Genomic DNA, 21,898 nt, shown 5'->3' with positions numbered 1-21,898 from the left:
TTTTCCTCAGACTTCTGCTGAAAAAAAAGCCTTCAGTTACAAATTGCTGGGAGTGCAAGGTCATAAAGATCATGTGGAAGTTAATGCAATGACTTTGGAATCTGATTACAATGTGCAGCCACCACCTTGTTCTGTGAGACAGATAAAGATGAATTTCTCTGATTTCTGCTACATTTCCCAGACTTGTTTACCTCTTATGTCAAATGCAATTGTTCAGATTCTAATCTTTTTTTTATAAAATACTTGGTTTTTTTTTTGCTTTTAATATGTAACCAGAACACTAACATTGAATTTGATTCGCATGGGCATTCACAACAGTACACACACAAGAAACACATATATAACAATGTTATTGGGGTGAGATATTTTACATTTTCTTCACCTGCTGTACTTCGGGTAATTCTACTTTGTGTTCTGGACATATATTTATGTGGAGAAAATTAAAGGCAACTTCTTGTTCATCTTTTAGAAAAAACTACAGATGTAAAAGAAGAATAGAGCAGTCTGGAGATATTGAAACATTGAAGACAGGAAGGAAATCTGGCTGAAAATCTGTTTAATTCCTTCAAATGATTTTTAGGAGCGGAAACTCTTATCACAGGTTTAATTTCATTCTGCTTATCCAGTCCATTGCCCTGCTTATCAAGACAAAAGCAAAGATAGATGCCAGAAACAACATCCTGAGAAAGCTGGCCAACTCTAAATGGGGATCAGATCCAGGAACCAGGTATTGCCCTAGCACTATGCTCTTCAGTAGCAGAATATGCCTGCCCAGTCTGGGGACGTTCTTCTCATGCCAAGAAGTTAGATCCGGTGCTAAATGCAGCATGCAGAACCATCTCTGGTTGCCTCAAGTCCACACAAGTTGATGACCTGTACCTGCTGCGTGGTATTGCACCCCCTCCAATCAGAAGAGCAGTATCCTCAAAAGTGGAACGCACCAAGCAGGAGGATGACCCTCGGCACCCACTGTCCCAACATGTCCAGGCACCAAAGAGGTTAAAATCCAGAAATAGCTTCCTACATGCAGTTCAACCCCTGAATGATAACCCCCGCACCTGTAGGATAGATGCTTGGGTGACACACCTACAATCAAAACCCCACACACTGACACTATACCCTGAGGAGTCCCTTCCATTGGGAGTGAAAGAGACATGACCAGTCTGGCTCTGTCTCAATCGCCTCAGAACACAGGCCGGACGGTGCAAAGCCCTCGTGCAGAAGTGGGGGTACAACAACGATGGACCAACCGAATGTGACTGTGGGGAGGCAACCCAAACTATGGAGCATTTACTTACCTGCCCCTCCTCCCAGAGCCCTGCAAACCAGAAGATCTCAAGGTCTTCAACCCATGTGCCAGAGCCTGCGTTATGCAGTGGCTTGAAAAAGTCTAGCGACACAACAAGAAGAAGAAGATTGCCCTGCTCGAGAGTAATTGCAAGGCGTTGCTCATTGCATTGCAGTAGTAATATCTCCCAGATGATTAAAGAACACTTGAAGATTAATTTATATTGATGCAGCAATTTTGATGTTATTCAGGTTGTTTTCAGCTGTATTATTTTTTTTCTTGAGATATGCTCTTTCCAGGATATGTTCACTATCTTCATGCTATTGTGTTCTTGCAAGTTTTGTTGATGTGCATGCATAAGCCCAGGTGGATGTAACATTGCCACAACACATGGTGGGTAGCTTTTTGCATATGTTAGCCACATGATGAGTTTGCATAACATGCAAAATGATAGTGGATTTGAGAAATTATATAAACTATGATTTGAATACAGAAGCTAACATTGTGGATGAAATTGGGGTTTGAAAGCAGAGAACCAAAAACATATTATTGGACAATATAACAGATATTACTGAACATCTGTTGCTGTTCTTCATGCAGAAATCCTCTATGGCTTGGGATCAGTCTTGCAGCGGTGCTATGAACATTGGATAGATCAATCTTTTACTGTATAGCATTGCCTGCCTGGAGATTCCTCAGGTCACCTACACCTAAATTCTCACTCCCGGGCCTCCTCTATTCTCTTGAAAAGCCAAGACTCTGCCCTGATCTTCCATTTTCAATCAACATGGCTTGTCCAACTTAAATTTCAGACAAAAAAGACACAAAGTGCTGGAGTAACTCAATGGGCCAGGCAGTATCTCTGGAGAATATGGATAGGCGACATTTCAGGACAGGCCTCTTCTTCAGACTCATGTTCATGTTTTCCAGAGATGCTGCCTGACCCACTGAATTGCTCCAATTGGTACACCCAGCATCTAAAGCTCCTTATATCGTGAATTTCAGTCACGTGGATTTGGAAAGGGCAGTCTTTCGTGCAGGTTCTCTTGTGGATAGATAAGTGCTATATCTAAACTTCACATACAGTGGCTTGCAAAAGTATTCATACCCCTTGAACTTTTCCACATTTTGTCATGTTACAACCACATACGTAAATGTATTTTATTGGGATTTTATGTGATAGACCAACACAAAGTGGCGCATAATAACCATATAACATAATAGTGAAGTGGAAGGAAAATGATACATGGTTTTCAAATTTATTTACAAATAAAAAACTGAAAAGTGTGGCGTGCAAAAGTATTCAGCCCCCTTTACTCTGATACCTCTAAATAAAATCCAGTGCAACCAATTGCCTTCAGAAGTCACCTAATTAGTAAATAGAGCCCACTTGTGTGTAATCTAATCTCAGTATAAATACAGCTGTTCTGTGAAGGCCTCAGAGGTTTGTTAGAGAACATTAGTGAACAAACAGCATCATGAAGCCCAAGGAACACACCAGACAGGTCAGGGATAAAGTTGTGGAGAAGTTTAAAGCAGGGTTAGGTTATAAAAAAATATCGCAAGCTTTGAACATCTCACGGAGCACTTTTCAATCCATCATGCGAAAATGGAAAGAGTATGGCACAACTGCAAACCTACCAAGACATGGCCGTCCACCTAAACTGACAGGCCGGGCAAGGAGAGCATTGATCAGAGAAGCAGCCAAGAGGCCCATGGTAACTCTGGAGGAGCTGCAGAGATCCACAGCTCAGGTGGGAGAATCTGTCCACAGGCCAACTATTAGTCATGCACTCCACAAATCGGGCCTTTATGGAAGAGTGGCAAGAAGAAAGCCATTGTTGAAAAAAAGCCATAAGAAGTCCCGTTTGCAGTTTGCCACAAGCCATGTGGGGGACACAGCAAACATGTGGAGGAAGGTGCTCTGGTCAGATGAGACCAAAATTGAAGTTTTTGGCCTAAATGCAAAACGCTATGTGTGGCGGAAAACTAACACTGCACATCACCCTAAACACACCATCCCCACTGTGAAACATGGTGGTGGCAGCATCATGCTGTGGGGATGCTTTTCTTCAGCAGGGACAGGGAAGCTGGTTAGAGTTGATGGGAAGATGGATGGAGCCAAATACAGGGCAATCTTGGAAGAAAACCTGTTAGAGTCTGCAAAAGACTTGAGACTGGGGCGGAGGTTCACCTTCCAGTAGGACAATTACCCTAAACATACAGCCAGAGCTACAATGGAATGGTTTAGATCAAAGCAAATCCATGTGTTAGAATGGCCCAGTCAAAATCCAGACCTAAATCCAATTGAGAATCTCTGGCAAGACTTGGAAATTGCTGTTCACAGAGGCTCTCCATCCAATCTGACTGAGCTTGAGCTATTTTGCAAAGAAGAATGGGCAAAAATTTCAGTCTCTAGATGTGCAAAGCTGGTAGAGACATACCCCAAAAGACTTGCAGCTGTAATTGCAGCGAAACGTGGTTCTACAAAGTATTGACTCAGGGGGGCTGAATACTTTTGCACACCACACTTTTCAGTTTTTTATTTGTAAAAAAAATTTGAAAACCATGTATCATTTTCCTTCCACTTCACAATTATGCGCCACTTTGTGTTGGTCTATCACATAAAATCCCAATAAAATACATTTACGTTTGTGGTTGTAACGTGACAAAATGTGGAAAAATTCAAGGGGTATGAAAACTTTTGCAAGCCACTGCATATTGTTTGCTCAGTTTAAATGTGGATAAGTTAAAGGGAGCATGGAATCACATGGCCCTCATCAACATACTTCAATCATGATCAAAGATTCAGCAAACATAGCAATTGTTGGCGATGGCAAGTTGAGCCTAAGGGCCTGTTTCCATGCAGTATGATTCGATGACTCTATGACTCTACATACAACACTGAATAATGTTCACTTATGAGTGGGAGCAGGCAATTACAGAAAATCCTTTTTGTCAAGCATGCTTGGCAAATTACTCTGAATATTTTCACTTTATTTATTGCTAGGATTGGGCAAAATGGGGATCAGAAATTGTACATGAAAAATAACATTAAATTGGAAGATAAATACTTGATCACCAATTTGTATCAATCAGAAACGAACAATGAACAAAAAACTCCAAAAGATATTAATCAAGGTATTAAACAAGCGTCAAAATGAGTACACAAATTGAAGAGGCCCAATTAAAACAATCAACTAAATATTATTGTAATTTAAAATGAGGATGCATCAAAATACAACGTTTATTTTGTACATTTATTTTCATCCATTTTATTAAGAAATTGGGTACTAGGGAAGTATTGCCAGCATTTTGCAGAAATCTTACATGGTCTTCCATTTGTTTTCTTTCACACTTGTAGAACCTGATATAATTACAAATTGTATTTAAGATAGAATCCATCCAAGCTGACGATGTCTTAAAACATGGAGCAGCAATATTCCTAATTGGACATATTAATACTATATTCTTATTTACTGTACTAAGCAATGCCACCACTGTATTCAGTTGTTACAGGAACTAAAAAGTTAACTGAAAAACTTCAAAATAACAAATTTGAGCTTGGGAATTTGATTAAATTGTAGTCATCAATAACATTGAGACACCTATCTGTGGTTTCCAATAATTTATTCTAACTATCGGTGTGTTTACATGGATGCTTCTTGTGACTGATTATGCACAAAGCTCCTTCACTGATCCCTCTTGAAATTCATCAGAGTATTGATCATCATTAGACCACAGTGTAATATAGGATCATTTGGAAAGTAGCAGCCACACTACTTTCTTAGAAGTTTAAAGCGATGCAGCTTGTGACTAAATACTCTTTCAAACTTTGACAGATGCAATGTAGAAAGTATCCTGACTGGTTGCCTTGTGACATGGTATGGCAATTCCAATGCAAAGATGCAAGATGCTTCAGAAAGTGCTGTATGTAGCCTAGTCCATCACGGCTAGTCCATATCTAAAGCATCCACATGAGGCGCAGTCTCAAGAGGGTGGCATCTATTATCAAGTATCCCCACTGTCAGTGTTAGGAACACCTACTTTCTTACAACCCTCAGGTTCAAGTTCAAGGTCAAGTTTAAGTTCAAATGTATTTGTCAAATGCACCATAAGGTGCAGTGAAATGTAATTACCATGCAGTGTTACATTTCAAAAAGGACACAATATACAATATAATTCAACACAGACATCCACCACAGCATTCTTCACTGTGGTGGAAGGCAATACAGTTCAGACAGTCCTCCTCCTCCTCCTCCCTTGTTCACCCGTGGTTGGGGCCCTGACCCTCCGTAGTCGCAGCTACGGATCTCCTGATGTTCAGGCCCTCTGATCGGGATGGTCGGACCGCCGACGTCAGGAGAGGTCAAGCACACCCCACAGCCCGGAGCTCCCAAATCGGCCACTTCATTACCGGAGACCGCGGCTTCGAGATGTTGTAGGCCGCAGGCCAGCGGTCGGAGCTTTTCTCTGGCGACCCCCGGTGAAGGATCGCCCGCTCCACTTATTTCTTGCACCAGCCTGCACAACCCCAGGCTACCTTAGCAAACACTAAGGACAACTTCTTGCACTAACATGGATTTGTTTTCTAATTGTATTTTGGACAAATTATTTGGACAACCTTATTTTTTGAAGTCTCTCTCTTCTCAATGTGTTGTAGGATATATGTGTAACTCATGTATTATCAATGTTATCTGTGTTGACTAAGTCTATGTCCCTGTGATGCTGCTACAACCAAGATTTTCATTTTAGCTGTATCTCACTAAACCTGTACATTTGACACTAAACTTGACTTGATTTCTCATCGTTTCCATACCCAGTCACCGTGCTTTAAACATTGCTACACTTCTGGTTGCTGTTTCCCCAAAGTTTAACCAATAGGTTTGTTACAATTTCTGACAACTCAATCTAGTTTGGGGAGTCACAAAGTGCTGGAGTAACTCAGCGAGTCAGGCAGCATCCTTGGAGAACATGGATAGAAGAAGAATGATCTGAAGTCTGGATCCTGACAAAATGTACATGGTCCATGTTCTCCAGGGCTGCTGCCTGACCAGCTGAGTTACTCCAGCACTTTGTCTCTTTTTTTGGAGACCAGCATCTGCAGTTCCTTGTTTCTACTATTTTGAAGAGAGCTTTCTTCAACCTTTATCACTGCCTGTCTCATAGGAAGAGGTCAAGCATGTCGGTGAATATTGCAGGTGACTACTTACTACCGATGAGTAATTGCCTGTCATCTCTTCAACCACGTCTTTTTCAGAGGTGGCCAAGGTACCAATTATAGGTAAGGGCTTCATGAACATACTTAAATAGGAAGAGATATAAAAAAGATTTCAGACACCAATGCAACTGGGACCAGCGGTGGAGCTACCAGTAAAACAGCAAGCAGGTCCCGATCCATAAATGTCAACAAACATTCCAAACATCATGATGCTCCCTCGATTTATAATAAAGCTTTGCTGGTGCTGTGACCATCTGAAGGTTTCTTCTCACTGTATATTGTTAATGGTTTCTAATGTCTGGAGGGTAAAAATAGACATTAAATGTTGAGGGAACTATTGTTCTCGATGAGAGTGCGAATCTTTACAAGAGTTTAGTGGATATCACTTGAATATGATCAAACCAGACAACATTTGAAGTCGCATCCTTGATGCCATCTTTATTGTTTTGAAAACATTCAGCCGAGGCATGTTTTTTCAAATGAATCCAATAGGTGCTCTGGGATGATGTACTATCCTTCATTCCCTCTCGAAAGAAGTGTCAGTAAAAATGAAGGATATATATGATCAGGTATTATTCAAACTATTCATTTTTTTTACATCTGTGCTTTATTATCATTGGAAGATCTTGTGTCTTCTCTGCTGTAAACTGATCTAATCATTGCACTTGTGGGGGGAGTAAGATTGTCAACAAAAGTAACACAGCATTCAGATCCATTTGATGTGGGCTTTTTCTTTCTTTTATTCTTAATAGTTTTTTCCTGTAAATACTCCATGATAATGTCATTTTTTCTTGGAGGTTAAATTGTTCCTGCTTTTCAAAATAACTGCAATGTTCCTGTTTTTCTTTTTAATTAGATCACACTGTTTTTATATCATCTGCAGTAGGTGACTGACATGAACTTTCAGCCAATTTTACTGTGTTGTGGGAATCTGGAGGTTTCAGATTATACATGCTTTTGCACTGCACATAATTCACAACTCCATTGGGAACATATGCCTTTTTCCCTTTGCTCTGAATATCTATCACCGTAGAATAGATATCTTGCATGTTAATTATCTTAGTTTTCTTGTCTCTACTTTCATGAAGAACTGCGTTGGCACAGATGAAGAGAAATATGCCAATCCCTACAACCATTGGTCCAAAAATCTTCAGCTTGTCAGACTGAGCCAAAAATCCAGAAATAATCTCCAAGGTTTTGGTCTCTGCTGTCATATTATTGCTAGTGGCATTTTGAGATATGGTTTTGGAAATCTTATAAGCTCGGGGCCAATAACCCATTATTACCATTGCAATTCCTCCCAACATTACCAAGATCCCAAATGCAGTAATTAGCCCTGGAATAGAACACAGTTTCAATTTGGCTTTCAATATTACCACATTATTTTTAGTTGTTTTGGATACTTTCCTTCTGTATTTATTTGTACGCCGACAAGATTGGAGGGAATTGTTTGTCCTGGCAGTAATACGAAGAATGCCCCCTGTTGCTATCATAATCCATTCACTTAAGAGCAATGCCTGAAAGAAAAAAAAGTTTATTTGTGACTTGCCAATGCAGTGTCTGTGAAGGAGTAATTGGCCTGTCCCACTTAGGCGATTTTTTAGGCGACTACCGGCGACTAGGCAGTCGCCACATGGTTGCCGGAGTGTCGCCTGTATGGTCGTGAATGATCTCCACAGTTGCCCAAAGACGTAGCGTCTTTCTGGTCGCTGCTGGATTTTCAACATGTTAAAACATATTTGGAGACAATCGGCAACAGTGGGTTTGACGCCAATGAGCCTAGCTTGACTTCTCCTGATGTAGGTGCTGTCGTAGTTGTCACCAGGTTAATGTAGGTTGTCGCCAAGTGACACACGTTGTCGCTGGTGCTGACCATTTTTTTTTGTTGTTAAAGTTATGATCCCATTTCAAATTGTACGTCGAAGGGGGTCGAGTCGCCGGTTTTTCGGTGACCTGCTACAACCATGACAGTCGCCGACAGTCACCTACAAATAGCCTAAGTGGGACAGACCCATAAGGAACAGCTCACGTGACAAAATTAGAAGCCTCTGTTTTTCTAACAATTCATGATTCAATGAAAAACATCATTCTACAAGTTTTTGTAAAAAGAGTAACCAAATTAAATGTTACATCTTAAGAGGTCAGACTTACAAATTAACAGTGGGAAATAAAGAAATGGTTCAGACTCGGAACAAATATTTGTTTTGCTTCATGAGGGTAAACAGTATTCTGATAGAAGCGAAAATCAAAGAGCAAAAGTTATTTTTAAATTGCATTCTGTGGCAGTAACACTATATTTTGTACTCTGTTTATATTCTCTTTTGCACTACCTAATGTTTTCATGTTTAGCATGATTTGCCTGGATAGCAGGCAAAGCAAATGTTTTCAGTGTATCTTGGTACATGCGGCAATAATAAACAAATACCAATACCCCAAACAGGGAAGTTAAAACAATCATATTTGCCATAGAAAAGGTGTTAAGTAAATTAATGGAACTAAACACTAATATGTTTGTTGGATGATATGCTTCATTCTCTATAAAATAATTGTTGGTCAAATGATGGTTTAAAATTCTCTATGTCTTACAAAATGTCCCAGTGGATGGGAAAACCAGAAATATAACACATCCACATCTGGATCCACATTTCTCTGGCTCCTGTCCCACCCCTTCCCCTCACCACTTTCTACCAAATATCTCCCCTCTACTCTATCTGTCTGAAAATGCCATCTGTTAGAAACATAGAAACATAGAAATTAGGTGCAGGAGTAGGCCATTCGGCCCTTCGAGCCTGCACCGCCATTCAATATGATCATGGCTGATCATCCAACTCAGTATCCCGTACCTGCCTTCTCTCCATACCCCCTGATCCCCTTAGCCACAAGGGCCACATCTAACTCCCTCTTAAATATAGCCAATGAACTGGCCTCAACTACCCTCTGTGGCGGAGAGTTCCAGAGATTCACCAATCTCTGTGTGAAAAAAGTTCTTCTCATCTCGGTTTTAAAGGATTTCCCCCTTATCCTTAAGCTGTGACCCCTTGTCCTGGACTTCCCTAACATCGGGAACAATTTTCCTGCATCATTTCCCTCCACAGATGCTGCCTGGCCCATTGAGAACCTCCAACATTTTGTTTTTTGCTCAAGGTACCAGCATTTGCAGTCTCATGTCTCCAGTAGAACATCCTATTCAAGAAAGAAGAGGAAAAGAAAGCAGGAAACTTTACTCATAAGCCCGACATCTGGCATGTGGAAAATGCAGGAACCCATCTTGAAGGAAGGCACAGCAGGAAATTTGGAAGTTCATAATACATTTAAGCAAAAATCAATATGGTGTTAAGAAGGGAAAGCATGTTTGAGGATGTATTGCGCACTGGATTCTTTAGTTTTTCTATGTGGGGGAGGGGGGTAGGGTAAGGGGGAAACTGTTTCCCAGTCGCTTCCTAGCGAGGATGTGACTATTTCTCTGAGTTGTATCCTTGCCCCCCCCCCCCCTTCGTGGCCTACCACTGGATCGGAGGGACCTTTCCTACCTGAGACCGGGGACCGGACCAGAGCTTTGGCAGCGGCATCACGGCGCTGGATTCACCGTGGAGCGGGCGATGCCTTACTGGATCGCCGTTTGGAGCTCCTGATGGTTGGGCCTGCTGCTCCAACATCGAGGAGCTGTGGTTCGCGGAGCTCCCAACACGGGCTGCGCTGACTACAACATCGCGGAGTCCCTTGAGCCCTTTGCCGAGGGCCACCAGTGTGAATCTCCGCCCGGCGCGGCCTGGGGATGTCGGAAGCCGCGGACTGGTAGGAAGTGGCTGATTCGGAGGTCCAAGCCGCTGAGGTTGGCATCCCATTCCGATGTCAGAGTAACATCATCCCGGCGAGCGGGCCTGAGCGGCGGGCTGCCCGTAGCGGCGACTACGGAGGGCTCTGGAGGCCCCGACCTCGGGTGAACATCGAGGAAGATGACTGACTTTGGTGCCTTTGCTCACAGTGGGAAACTTTTGATTCTGCTGGGTGGGGATGTTTTATGTTGAACTATATTGGGTGTTCTTTATTTTATTGTATGGCTGTATGGTGATCACATTTCACTGTGCCAACTGGCACATATGACAAATAAATATATCTTGTATCTGTATCTTGTATCTTGTGTGATAAACCAGTGGATGTTATGGATTTTGACTATTCAAAGTGCATTTGATGAAGTGCCACATATAAGAACTCAGGATACCAGGATAACATTGTACCAAGGGTGGAGCTTTGGGTAACTAACAGAGAGCTGAGGATTTAGGTAAATGGATAATGTTCAGATTGGTAAACTGAAACTTAAGGTGTAACATAAGAATCAGAGTTGGTCTCAACTACTTACTATTTAATAAAATAACCTGGGTAAAGAGATCGAGTATATTACCACTGTAGGATGAAAAGTCAATTCGGCACCAGTGCATGGAAATTGAATTTCACCCATTCTTGGAGCATCGCATGGGGTTAGCCCGGGCACCCTGTCTGACATATACAAATGAAGAAAGACTGGATAGACTTGGTTTATACTCTCTAGAATTTCTATGTTTCTATGTTTCTATGAAATGAACATATGGGAAATGGTTAAAATGTTCTTCCCCCTTCTAGCAGTTTTAGCACACTGCTTGTGCATTTCCTGATGACAGCATTATTTAGAAACTAAAGATGCTGTTTATTCCTGCACTGACCCCTGCATATAATTCAGCCTTAGTGCAGAATCAAAAAGCTGCCATGGAGGTGAAGGAAAACAGATCTGGGGGAATGTTGAATGTCAGTGGTGAGACAATCTTCCACGCCCTCCCACTTCAGTCACAGATGCCAGTCGATCTTTTCCCATTTGCGGATCCATGCCGCTCTGAGCCATGGGTTCATAAGCCTGCAGAGAACACAGCATGTACTGTAGATGTCTTCTCATTTTTTGCAGTAAGCAGCATGAGGCCAAGCATTGACATTTGCAGTGCACAGAGCAGTAGTCAGGCACACGCAGAGAGCAAAAGAGCAATATCTCCATCAGGACACTTTAATTCACATCTGCTCAGTAATTTGTAGTGAAGATTGCTTCTAATTTGACCACGAGTGAGGAAAGAAAGATAGACTTCATTTGTCTAATTTCTATCAGTATGATAGAATTTGTTGTTGTTTCCCTGCTCGCAAATGATCATAAGTGAGAGCAGTAGAATTGGGCCATTCGGCCCATCAAATAATGCTCAGAAAATAGCAACCGTACAAGAGTGGACCATGCCAAGATGAGCCCACTCTTTATCCTGATGGGTGAGACTCAAATCACGCACAAAAATTATTTATGCGCAATTTAATGTAAAAATAGATGATCTAAGTATAACTTGGGAAAATGTGGTTATCTATTTAAAGAGTGTACAGTGCTCACAGAGAATACAGTTGGGGAACAGGCCCTTTGGCTGCCATTTGCCAGCCTTTTACACAAATCCTTCATTAATCATAATTTATATTCTCCCCACAACTCTTCCCAGATTCTACCACTCACCTACACACTAGGGCAATTTGCAGTCGCCAATTAAGCTACCAAAGTGTGACATTTTTGGGATGTGTGAAGAAACCGGAGCACCCAGCCGAACTCATGTGCATAAGGGGAGAATGTACAAACTTCACACGGACTGTATCTGACTTTATGATTGCACTTGAACCTTCAGTGCTGTGAAGCTGCAGCTCGACCAGTGCCCATTACTCTTTAGATGGAGGGTACTGAAGGCTGCAAAGGGATCTGAATATCCTCTTGGTGAAAAAACGGGTTGTGTTAAATTGAACGGAAGGTAGGGGCAGTGTTTAATAGAACAAAGGGAATAGCTCCAGTCAGTTCAGGCCAGGGTTGCTGTGGGGATGAGTTGCAGGTGGGAAGATACAAAAAGTGTGAAGTGTTATACATGGCAAGACAGAGTGTGCTAATGCAGAGGGAGAAAAGAATGAAGAATATTACAGGCAAGTGACTTATGGCAGAAATGGCCAATTCTGAAATAATCAGAGAAAGTTATCGGACGTTTCTGAATTCCATGTTGAATCCAGAAGGCCACAACATAGTCAGATGGAAAATAAGATGCTGATCCTCAAGCTTACTTTGAGCCTTTGTACAGCAAGAGGCCATAGCCAGAAAGGTCAGACTAAGAGTGGGATTAAGAATTTCAGACAGTTCATAGGAAGGTCAAAGTTGCCACTGTAGTGTGAATGTAGGTGCTCTGTAAAGCATAAATACCAATCCGCATTTGAGTATCACACTGTAGAGGAGACAACATAGTGAATACTGAATGCAGTGCACCAGATTGGGATATGTGGAGGTTATCTGCTTCACATGGTATAACAATCATAAAGAAATTCCATGCACTTCTTTAGAAGATTGAGGTGATTTGGTATGTCAACTCATACTCTCTTGAATTTCTACAGGTGTAGAAGTAGGTGTACAGTGTAGAGCATATTGACTGGTTATATCACTGATTGGTTCAGTAACTCAAACGCCCAAGAATGAAGGAGACTACAAAGAGTGATATTCACTGCCTGGTCCATCACAGTTACTGACCTCCTCACCATTAAAGGGGTCAATAAGAGGTGCTGCCTCAGAAAAGGCAGCCAGTATCGGCAACAAAGCTCACCACCCTGGACATGCTCTTATTTCACTCCTGCCATCAGGAAGAAGGTATAGAAGTTGGAAAACCCTAACCTACAGCTGTAAGAACAGCGTCTTCCCAACATCATTGGGTTATTGATCACCACAAAGACCAACTAAACTATCAACCTGCCTTGGTTGCACTAAAGACTTCAGGGGGTTTTGCACTAATCTTGTTTTAGACCTGTAATGCTGCTGTAAGTAAGAATGCCATTGATGGATTTTTGGTTATTCTGACAATTAAACACTCTTGATGTGACTCTTCACTGTTTGGGGCTCTGGGTGGTGAAAGGGGAAGGTGAGAGGATAGGTATTGCATGAGAAGTGTCATAGAGCAGGGGGTGGGGGGGGGGGGGGGGGGGGGGGGGGGGGGGGGGGGGGGGATGGTAGAGTGGAACAGGGTGTTGTGAAGGGACCAATCCCTTGTAAGTGGTGAGAGAGGAGAGCACAGGAACATGTGTCTGGTGATGGAGTTTTATTGGATTAGGCAGAAAATGTGAATAAGTAGCTGTTGAATGCGGAGGCTAGAGGGTTGGAAGGTGTGAACTTAGGATCTCTGTTCTGGCTCTGTCCAGCGATAGAGGAGGTGAAAGTAGTGGTCTAGCAAAATGAGATGCCATCAATTGCTTTCACGAGCCCCCATTCGCCGTGATGGTATTTCAGTCTCAGTCACAGAGGCCGACGTCAGGAAATCCTTCAGAGGGGTGAACCCTCGAAAAGCGCCTGGACCTGATGGTATACCTGGTCGTGTTCTAAAAACCTGTGCGGCCCAACTGGCTGGTGTTTTTATGGACATTTTCAATCTCTCACTTCTGAGGTCTGAGGTTCCCACTTGCTTCAAAAGGGAATCAATTATACCGGTGCCCAAGAAGAGTAAGATGAAGTGCCTCAATGACTATCGACCAGTGGCACTAACGCCTGTGGTGATGAAGTGCTTTGAGAGGTTGATCATGGTACAAATCAAGTCCTACCTCGACAAAAACCTGGACCCAGTGCAGTTCGCTTACCGCCACAACAGATCAACGGTGGATGTGATCTCGCTGGCCCTCCACTTCGCTCTGGACCACTTGGACAACAAAAACTCATATGTCAGGCTGTTATTCATTGATTACAGCTCGGCATTTAATACAATCATCCCTTCCAAGCTGGTTACCAAACTCGCAGAACTGGGTCTCTGCGCATCCCTCTGCAATTGGATCCTCGACTTCCTGATTCACAGACCACAGTCTGTTCGTATTGGTGGAAATGTGCCAGCCTCGATAACAATCAGCACGGAAGCACCTCAAGGCTGCGTGTTCAGCCCCCTGCTGTACTCACTCTATACTCAAGACTGCGTAGCCGGTCATATTGCGAACTCCATCATCAAGTTCGCTGATGACACCACTGTGGTGGGATGTATCACTGATGGGGATGAGTCAGAGTATAAAAGAGAGATCGATCGACTGTCCATATGGTGCCAGCACAACAACCTGGCCCTCAACACCAGCAAAACCAAGGAACTGATTGTGGACTTTGGAAGGAGTAGGATGGGGACCCACAGTCCTGTTTATATCAATGGGTCGATGGTTGAAAGGGTCAAGAGCTTCAAATTCCTGGGCGTGCACATCTCTGAAGATCTTTCCTGGTCCAAGAACACTGATGCAATTATTAAGAAAGCACATCAGCTCCTCTACTTCCTGAGAATATTACGGAGAGTCGGTTTGTCAAGGAAGACTCTCCCTAACTTCTACAGGTGCACAGTAGAGAGAATGCTGACCGGTTGCAATGTGTCTTGGTTCGGCAACTTGAGCGTCCTGGAGAGGAAAAAACTACAAAAAGTAGTAAACACTGCCCAGTCCATTATCGGCTCTGACCTCCCTTCCATCGAGGGGATCTATCACAGTCGCTGCCTCAAAAAGGTTGGCAGTATCATCAAGGACCCACACCATCCTTGCCACACACTCATCTCCCCGCTACCTTCAGGTAGAAGGTACAGGAGCCTGAAGACTGCGACAACCAGGTTCAGGAATAGCTACTTCCCCACAGCCATCAGGCTATTAAACCTGGCTCGGACAAAACATTAATAGCCCATTATCTGTTATTTGCACTTTATCAGTTTATTAATTCATGTGTATATATTTAGACAATAGTATATGGACACACTGATCTGTTCTGTAGTCATGCCTACTATGTTCTGTTGTACTGAAGCAAATCAAGAATTTCATTGTCCTATCAGGCACACATGACAATAAACTCTCTTGAATCTTGCTCAGTCCTCTGTGACAGGGAGGTAGTCACGGTTCAGGAAGAAGGAAGACATTTCAGAAGCATCTGTGTAGAAAGTAGCATTGTGGTAAATATGAAACAGACGGAGAAAGTGGGTGGATGGAAGGTTCCCGGATGTGGTGCCGATAGACAAGAGGCCGAAGCAAAGAAGCCGAAGCCAAAGAACCGAATAGAAACAAAGCCGAACGCCAATGAACCGAAAGAGTCCGAAGACGAAATTCCTACTAACCGAAAGGATGGGACACCTAAGTGCGAACTAACCGAAAAGGCGGGACCCCTAAATGGCTATGAACCGAAAGGCTGCATCGCCTAAAAGCAAACTTGCCGAATGGCCGCTCAGTCAATACGCCACCTACCCGAAAGGCGGCGTCGCCTACAGGCCAAAGGACCGACTGCCGCTCAACAGAAAAGTCCAATAACGGACTTGGCGTTGCCGGGGGACGGGACTTGTCAGCGATTGGTCCAGACCCCCGCGTCCATCACATCACTGTGAAGGCATGAACATTGTCCCAAACCTCCGCTCCACCCGACCCGCAGCCCGTGGAGGGTGGCCGTGGGAGAGTGAGGGCTGTCCCGAGGGATGCGCACCTTCGGCCGCTTTCAACTTGGTGCTTGGGTTCAGACTACCCAGTTACCTATGGCTTGTGTGGGGAAAATGAACCCCATGCTCTCATCTCCACCTTCTCTCTCCCCCCCTCTCTCTCTCCCTTCTCTCTCCTCTTCTCTCTCCTCTTCTCTCTAACCTCTTCTCTCTCTCCTCTCTCTCTCTCTTCCCTCTCTCTCTCTCTCCCCCCTCTCTCTCCCCTCTCTCTCTCCCTCTCTCTCTCTGTCCCTCTCTCTCCCTCTCTCTCGCTCCCTCTCTCCCCCTCTCTCTCTCTCCTCCGTCTCCACCCGCGGGAGTGTCCCACAGTCACTGACTGCGATGCACCGCCATCGGACCCCAACCTTCACACCAGGGTGACCCCCCTCCCCTCCGACCCCCGGTCTTTGACACCCACACTAGGGTGATTCATCCCGGCCGCGGGGACAGTGTTTGCGGAACGCACCCAAGCTCCCACGCACAAAACAGGCAGCATTTCTGGAGAGAAGGAATGAGTGCCGTTTCGTGCCGAGACCATTCTTCAGAGTGTGTCTGAAGGGTCTCGGCCCGAAACGCCACCCATTCCTTCTCTCCAGAGATGCTGCCTCTTCAGCTGAGTTACTCCAGCATTTTGTGTCTATCTTTGGTGTTAACCATGTTCCCGAATGTAAGAACGATTACTACGTGTAATAAATGATATACATTTATACATGGTTAATTAACTGGTGGCATTATTTCCCTGTCCTAACGGCCTTTGTTTTAGCCGGTGATTACATCTATTCCATCCAGGGCCAGATTTACGTATAAACTAGACAAGCTTAAGCTTAGGGCCTCGAGATCTAGGGGGGGCCTCTGCTCGCTCCACCAAGGTGTATAAAATTTTTGAGATAATGGCGTTGTTACAAAACCTACCATCGGTGGCGCTGTGCTTGCGATTCCGGAGGTGAGGTTTATACTCGTTGTGGAGAGGAATTTGCTCCACAGATCCTTGGATCATTGGAAGTGCAGGACAAAGCAAAAGGTATGTAGTTTATTTAACCCTTTTCCCCGGCCGAACCTCGCTGCCGCACTGGGGGCCTACCCAATTCACAGCCGCACCCTCTGTGCGAAGAAATTGCCTTTTAAATTGTTTCCCTCTTACCTTAAATCAATGTCATCTAGTTATTGATTCCCCATCCCTGGGAAAATGACTGTGCGCTCACAGTACCTATGCCCTCAAGATATAATGCACCTCCATGAGGTCACCCCTCAGTCTCCTACAGGGATGGTGTTTCCATTAACTGAAGTGTCGACAAACAAGGGTGAATATCTAATATTAAGGGAGGAACCACACAGGGCTGAGATGATAAGACATTTATTATGGCAGAAGTTGATCATGTTGATAAGTTCCATGAGAAGAATAAGGCCATTCAGCCCACCAAGTCTACTCTGCCATTCATTCATGACTGCTCTATCTTTCCCTTTCAGCCCCATTCTCCTACCTTTGCCACATAACCCCAGACACCTGTACTAATCAAATTCAGCAAGTTTCCAATTTTTTTAGGTAAATAAATCAAAGTGCCCTTGTCCTAAATCATGAATCAGGAGTGTGTGTGTGAATCTTTGGAATCCTGTACCAAGAGGTCAGCTAATTCGAAGCAGGGATGATCGATTTTAGGATATCAGGCAATCGTGGGTTAGTGCAGGAAAATATCATTGATATCAACAAATTATCTTAATGAATGATAGTATAGGCAGGAGAGGATGAATGGTCTGCTTGATTTTGTTTTTATATTATTATCCCACCTCCCTTATTAAAATAATCATAACAATCTTATTAACAGTCCCATTAAACACAAATATATTATTAATGAGATATCAGAAAACTAGATTTTAATGCCTGTCATCTCTGGCAGTGAAAAGAAATACTGGTTGGCAAACATTAAACTCCCACACTATGCAATCTATACCATAAAGTTTAAGCCATGGCTAGTTTAACTACATCACTTAGCTCAGAGAAATCAAAGAATCTGTTAATTGAAGTTGGAAGAAAATGTACTAACTCAACATGGCAGATATTGCAGATACAAATAGACCAATTTCCACTTACCCGGAAAGGCTCGGCTGATATTGGTGGTCCAAAACCAATGGTTATCGCAATACTGAGAGAAAATACCTGTCAAGACAATAACCTTTTCAGCATTGTCAGTGTTTGTCAGAGTCAAATGTAGTCGAACTGTCAGAGATCGATCGAATTCAGCCGGTTTCCAATTTTTCAAGTCAATTATTCAAAGAGCACTTGCCAAAAAAAAATCACAATCGGGAGGTTTTAGATTGCTGTCTGGAACAGTAGAGCACATCTTGTTATTTTGGAGTTGCTTGATCTCTATTTGTTGACTTAGGTTGCAGACTGCTGATGGCATCTTGATGAAGCTAAGGTTACCCTGATTCTGTTGTTGCTATGATACCAGTTAGTGACACACAGGATGCAAGTAATTCCCTCCGATATTCCTGATCCTAACAATCTAGACAGAGCTCTATTTAATATCGTACACCTACCAATTTAGTTCTTTCTTTGATGGGTTAATTTGGGAATAAACAATACCATGTTTTAACTAAAAAAACAAATGCAACTTGATCTGGATGTGCAAATACTGTATATTTGTAAACTGATTGTAGCCAAATTACATGAGACATCTGAAAATAAATTCATCCTGTGTGGATTTGCAGTTACTCAAATCCAAAGAGAGTTGCAATTACATTAATCATAGTGTTAACAAGCTAAATTTATTTAGAAAATAAATTGCATGTAAATGCATATACTATTCCAAATCCAGTCATAGTTAATATAATCAAGTCAAAAGTTTTAGCATACATATCTACAGATTTACATGAAAATACTGTTTATTAAAAATGGAAACGTAATGGAACAGAACATTTATACAATTCCAATTTATTCAACAATTCTCAATTAAAGACAGCTGCACCATAGCATCTATGATTTGTCATGCTGTTCAAGATGGTTAATAACTGCGGGGAACTCGACTCAATACTCAATCAGCAAACCGTATAAAACTCAAATGTTCCAAATGCAAGTCCAGTTAAATTATTCAAGAAATATTCATCAATGTATTATACTGTTTTTTTGCCAACAGTGAATTTGTTACTACAGAGACAATTATTATTTCACTGCGATGTTTTTGTGTCATTACTATAATCTGTTTCCACTATGCATGCCAAGTAACTAATGATTTAACACATTTGCAGGTGCATGATCTGCAAAAAGAGCTCATCATCACTTGTAATCTAATTACTGTTCTCATGAAATGTTCATTATATTTCTGATCAAATGTTTTTTGGAAATCTGTATCATTAGAAAGGCAAATTTTCTCATTGGTGGTAACTTATTTCTCATTTCTACCTACACTTTGTCAAGATAACAATGCTTTATTTAGGATGTTGATTAACCTTCGATAGTAATTTAGAACATAGTAGATTGAAAAGTACAGCATGGGACAGACCCTTCAGTTCACAATGTATGTGCTGAACATGATGCCAAGACCAACATTTATCTGCCTGCAATGCATATACCTTCATTCCCTGCATATCCATATGCAATTGCCTCTTAGAGACAATATAGACAATAGACAATAGACAATAGGTGCAGGAGTAGGCCATTCGGCCCACTGAGCCAGAAGCGCGATTCAATGTGATCATGGTTGATCATCCCCAATCAGTACCCCGTTCCTGCCTTCTCCCCATATCCCCTGACTCCGCAATCTTTAAGAGCCCTATCTAGCTCTCTCTTGAAAGTATCCAGAGAACCAGCCTCCACCGCCCTCTGAGGCAGAGAATTCCACACAACTCTCTGTGTGTGAAAAAGTGTTTCTTCGTCTCCGTTCTAAATGGCTTAACCCTTATTCTTAACTGTGGCCCCTGGTTCTGGACTCACCGAACATTGGGAACATGTTTCTTGCCTCTAGCGTGTCCAATCCCTAAATAATCTTATATGTTTCAATAAGATTCCCTCTCATCCTTCTAAACTCCAGAGTATACAAGCCCAGCTGCACCAATCTCTGCATATGAAAGTCCTACCATCCTGGGAATTAACCTTGTAAACCTACGCTGCACTCCCTTAATAGCAAGAATGTCCTTCCTCAAATTAGGGTATCAAAACTGAACATAATACTCCAGGTGTGGCCTCACAAGGGGCCCATACAACTGTAGAAGGACCTCTTTGCTCCTATACTTAACTCCTCTTGGTATAAAGGCCAACATGCCACGTGCTTTCTTCACTGCTTGCTGTACCTGCATGCTTACTTTCATTGACTGATGAACAAGGACCCCCAGATCCGCATGTACGTTCACTTTTCCCAACTTGACACCATTTAGATAGTAATCTGCCTTCCTGTTTTTGATACCAAAGTAGATAACTTCACATTTATCCACATAAACTGCATCTGCCATGCATCTGCCCACTCACCCAACATGTCCAAGTCACCCTGCATTCTCATAGCATCCTCCTCACAATTCACACTGTCACCCAGCTTTGTGTCATTGGCAATTTGCTCATTTTCCTTTGAATCCCTTCATCTAAATCATTGATGTATATTGTAAATAGCTGCGGTTCCAGCACCGAGCATTGCGGTACTCCACTAGTCACTGCCTGTCATTCTGAAAGGGACCCGTTAATCCCTACTCTTTGTTTCCTGTCTGCCAACCAATTTTCTATCCATGTCAGCACTCTACCCCCAATACAATGTGTCCTAATTTTGCCCACTAATCTCCTATTTGGACCTTATCAAATGCTTTCTGAAAGTCCAGGTACTCTACATCCACTGGCTCTCCCGTGTCCATTTTCCTAGTTACATCCTCAAAAAATTCCAGAAGATGAGTCAAACACGATTTCCCCTTCGTAAATCCATGCTGACTCAGACCGATCCTGTTGCTGCTATCCAATGTGCCGCTATTTCATCTTTTACAATTGACTCCAGCATCTTCTCCACCACCGATGTCAGGCTAACTGGTCTATAAACGGCTGGGGGGAGGGACTCAAATAGGGAAAGCTAGTAGTCAGTGTGTGAGACAGGAGGCAGAGAAGGGTAGCACTCGGACACAAAATGTAGGGGAGAAAGAAGAAAAAGATAATAAACAGAGAATGCGAGGTGGTAGGTTTCTTAAATGTGCATATTTTAATGCTAGGAGCATTGTAAGAAAGGTGGATGAGCTTAGAGCCTGGATTGACACCTGGAAGTATGATGTTGTGGCGATCAGTGAAGCATGGTTGCAGGAGGGCTGTGATTGGAAACTAAATATTCCAGGATTTCATTGCTTCAGGTGTGATAGAATTGGATGGGCAAGAGGTGGAGGTGTTGCATTGCTTGTAAGGGAAGATATTACAGCAGTGCTTTGGCAGGATAGATTAGAGAGCTCGTCTAGGGGGGCTATTTGGGTGGAACTGAGAAATGGGAATGGTGTAGCAACACTTATAGGGGTGTATTATAGACCGCCTAATGTGGAGCAAGAATTGGAAGAGCAAATATGTAAGGAGATCGCAGATATTAGTAGTAAGCACAAGGTAGCGATTGTGGGAGATTTCAATTTTCCACACATAGACTGGGAAACACATTCTGTAAATGGGCTGGATGGTTTGGAGTTTGTAAAATGTGTGCAGGATAGTTTTTGCAGCAATACATAGAGGTACCTACTAGAGAAGGGGCAGTGCTGGACCTCCTGTTAGGAAATGAGACAGGTCAGGTGACGGAGGTATGTGTTGGGGAGCACTTCGGGTCCAGTGATCACAATACCATTAGTTTCAATATAATTATGGAGAGGGTCAGAGCTGGACCTAGGGTTGAGATTTTTGATTGGAGAAAGGCTAACTTTGAGGAGATGCGAAAGGATTTAAAAGGAGTGAAT

At 42.8% G+C, this 21,898-nt stretch overlaps 1 protein-coding gene across 1 annotated transcript; it reads right to left on the bottom strand.

Annotated features, from left to right (window-relative positions):
• Positions 1–6,617: 6,617 nt before the first annotated feature.
• On the bottom strand, positions 6,618–18,660 carry LOC129697307 (transmembrane protein 200C-like). The gene is made up of 2 exons (XM_055635746.1): positions 18,090–18,660; positions 6,618–8,026 (listed from the first exon to the last, which is right to left on the bottom strand). The coding sequence occupies exon 2, from the start codon at positions 8,000–8,002 to the stop codon at positions 7,367–7,369; it is 636 nt and encodes a 211-aa protein (XP_055491721.1). The 5' UTR covers positions 8,003–8,026; positions 18,090–18,660; the 3' UTR covers positions 6,618–7,366.
• Positions 18,661–21,898: the final 3,238 nt, after the last annotated feature.

This window comes from Leucoraja erinacea, chromosome 5, assembly GCF_028641065.1.
Source record: "Leucoraja erinacea ecotype New England chromosome 5, Leri_hhj_1, whole genome shotgun sequence".
Lineage (NCBI taxonomy): Eukaryota > Metazoa > Chordata > Chondrichthyes > Rajiformes > Rajidae > Leucoraja > Leucoraja erinaceus.
Note: the sequence above shows the minus strand (reverse complement) of the source record. Positions and strands in the feature narration are given on the sequence as shown.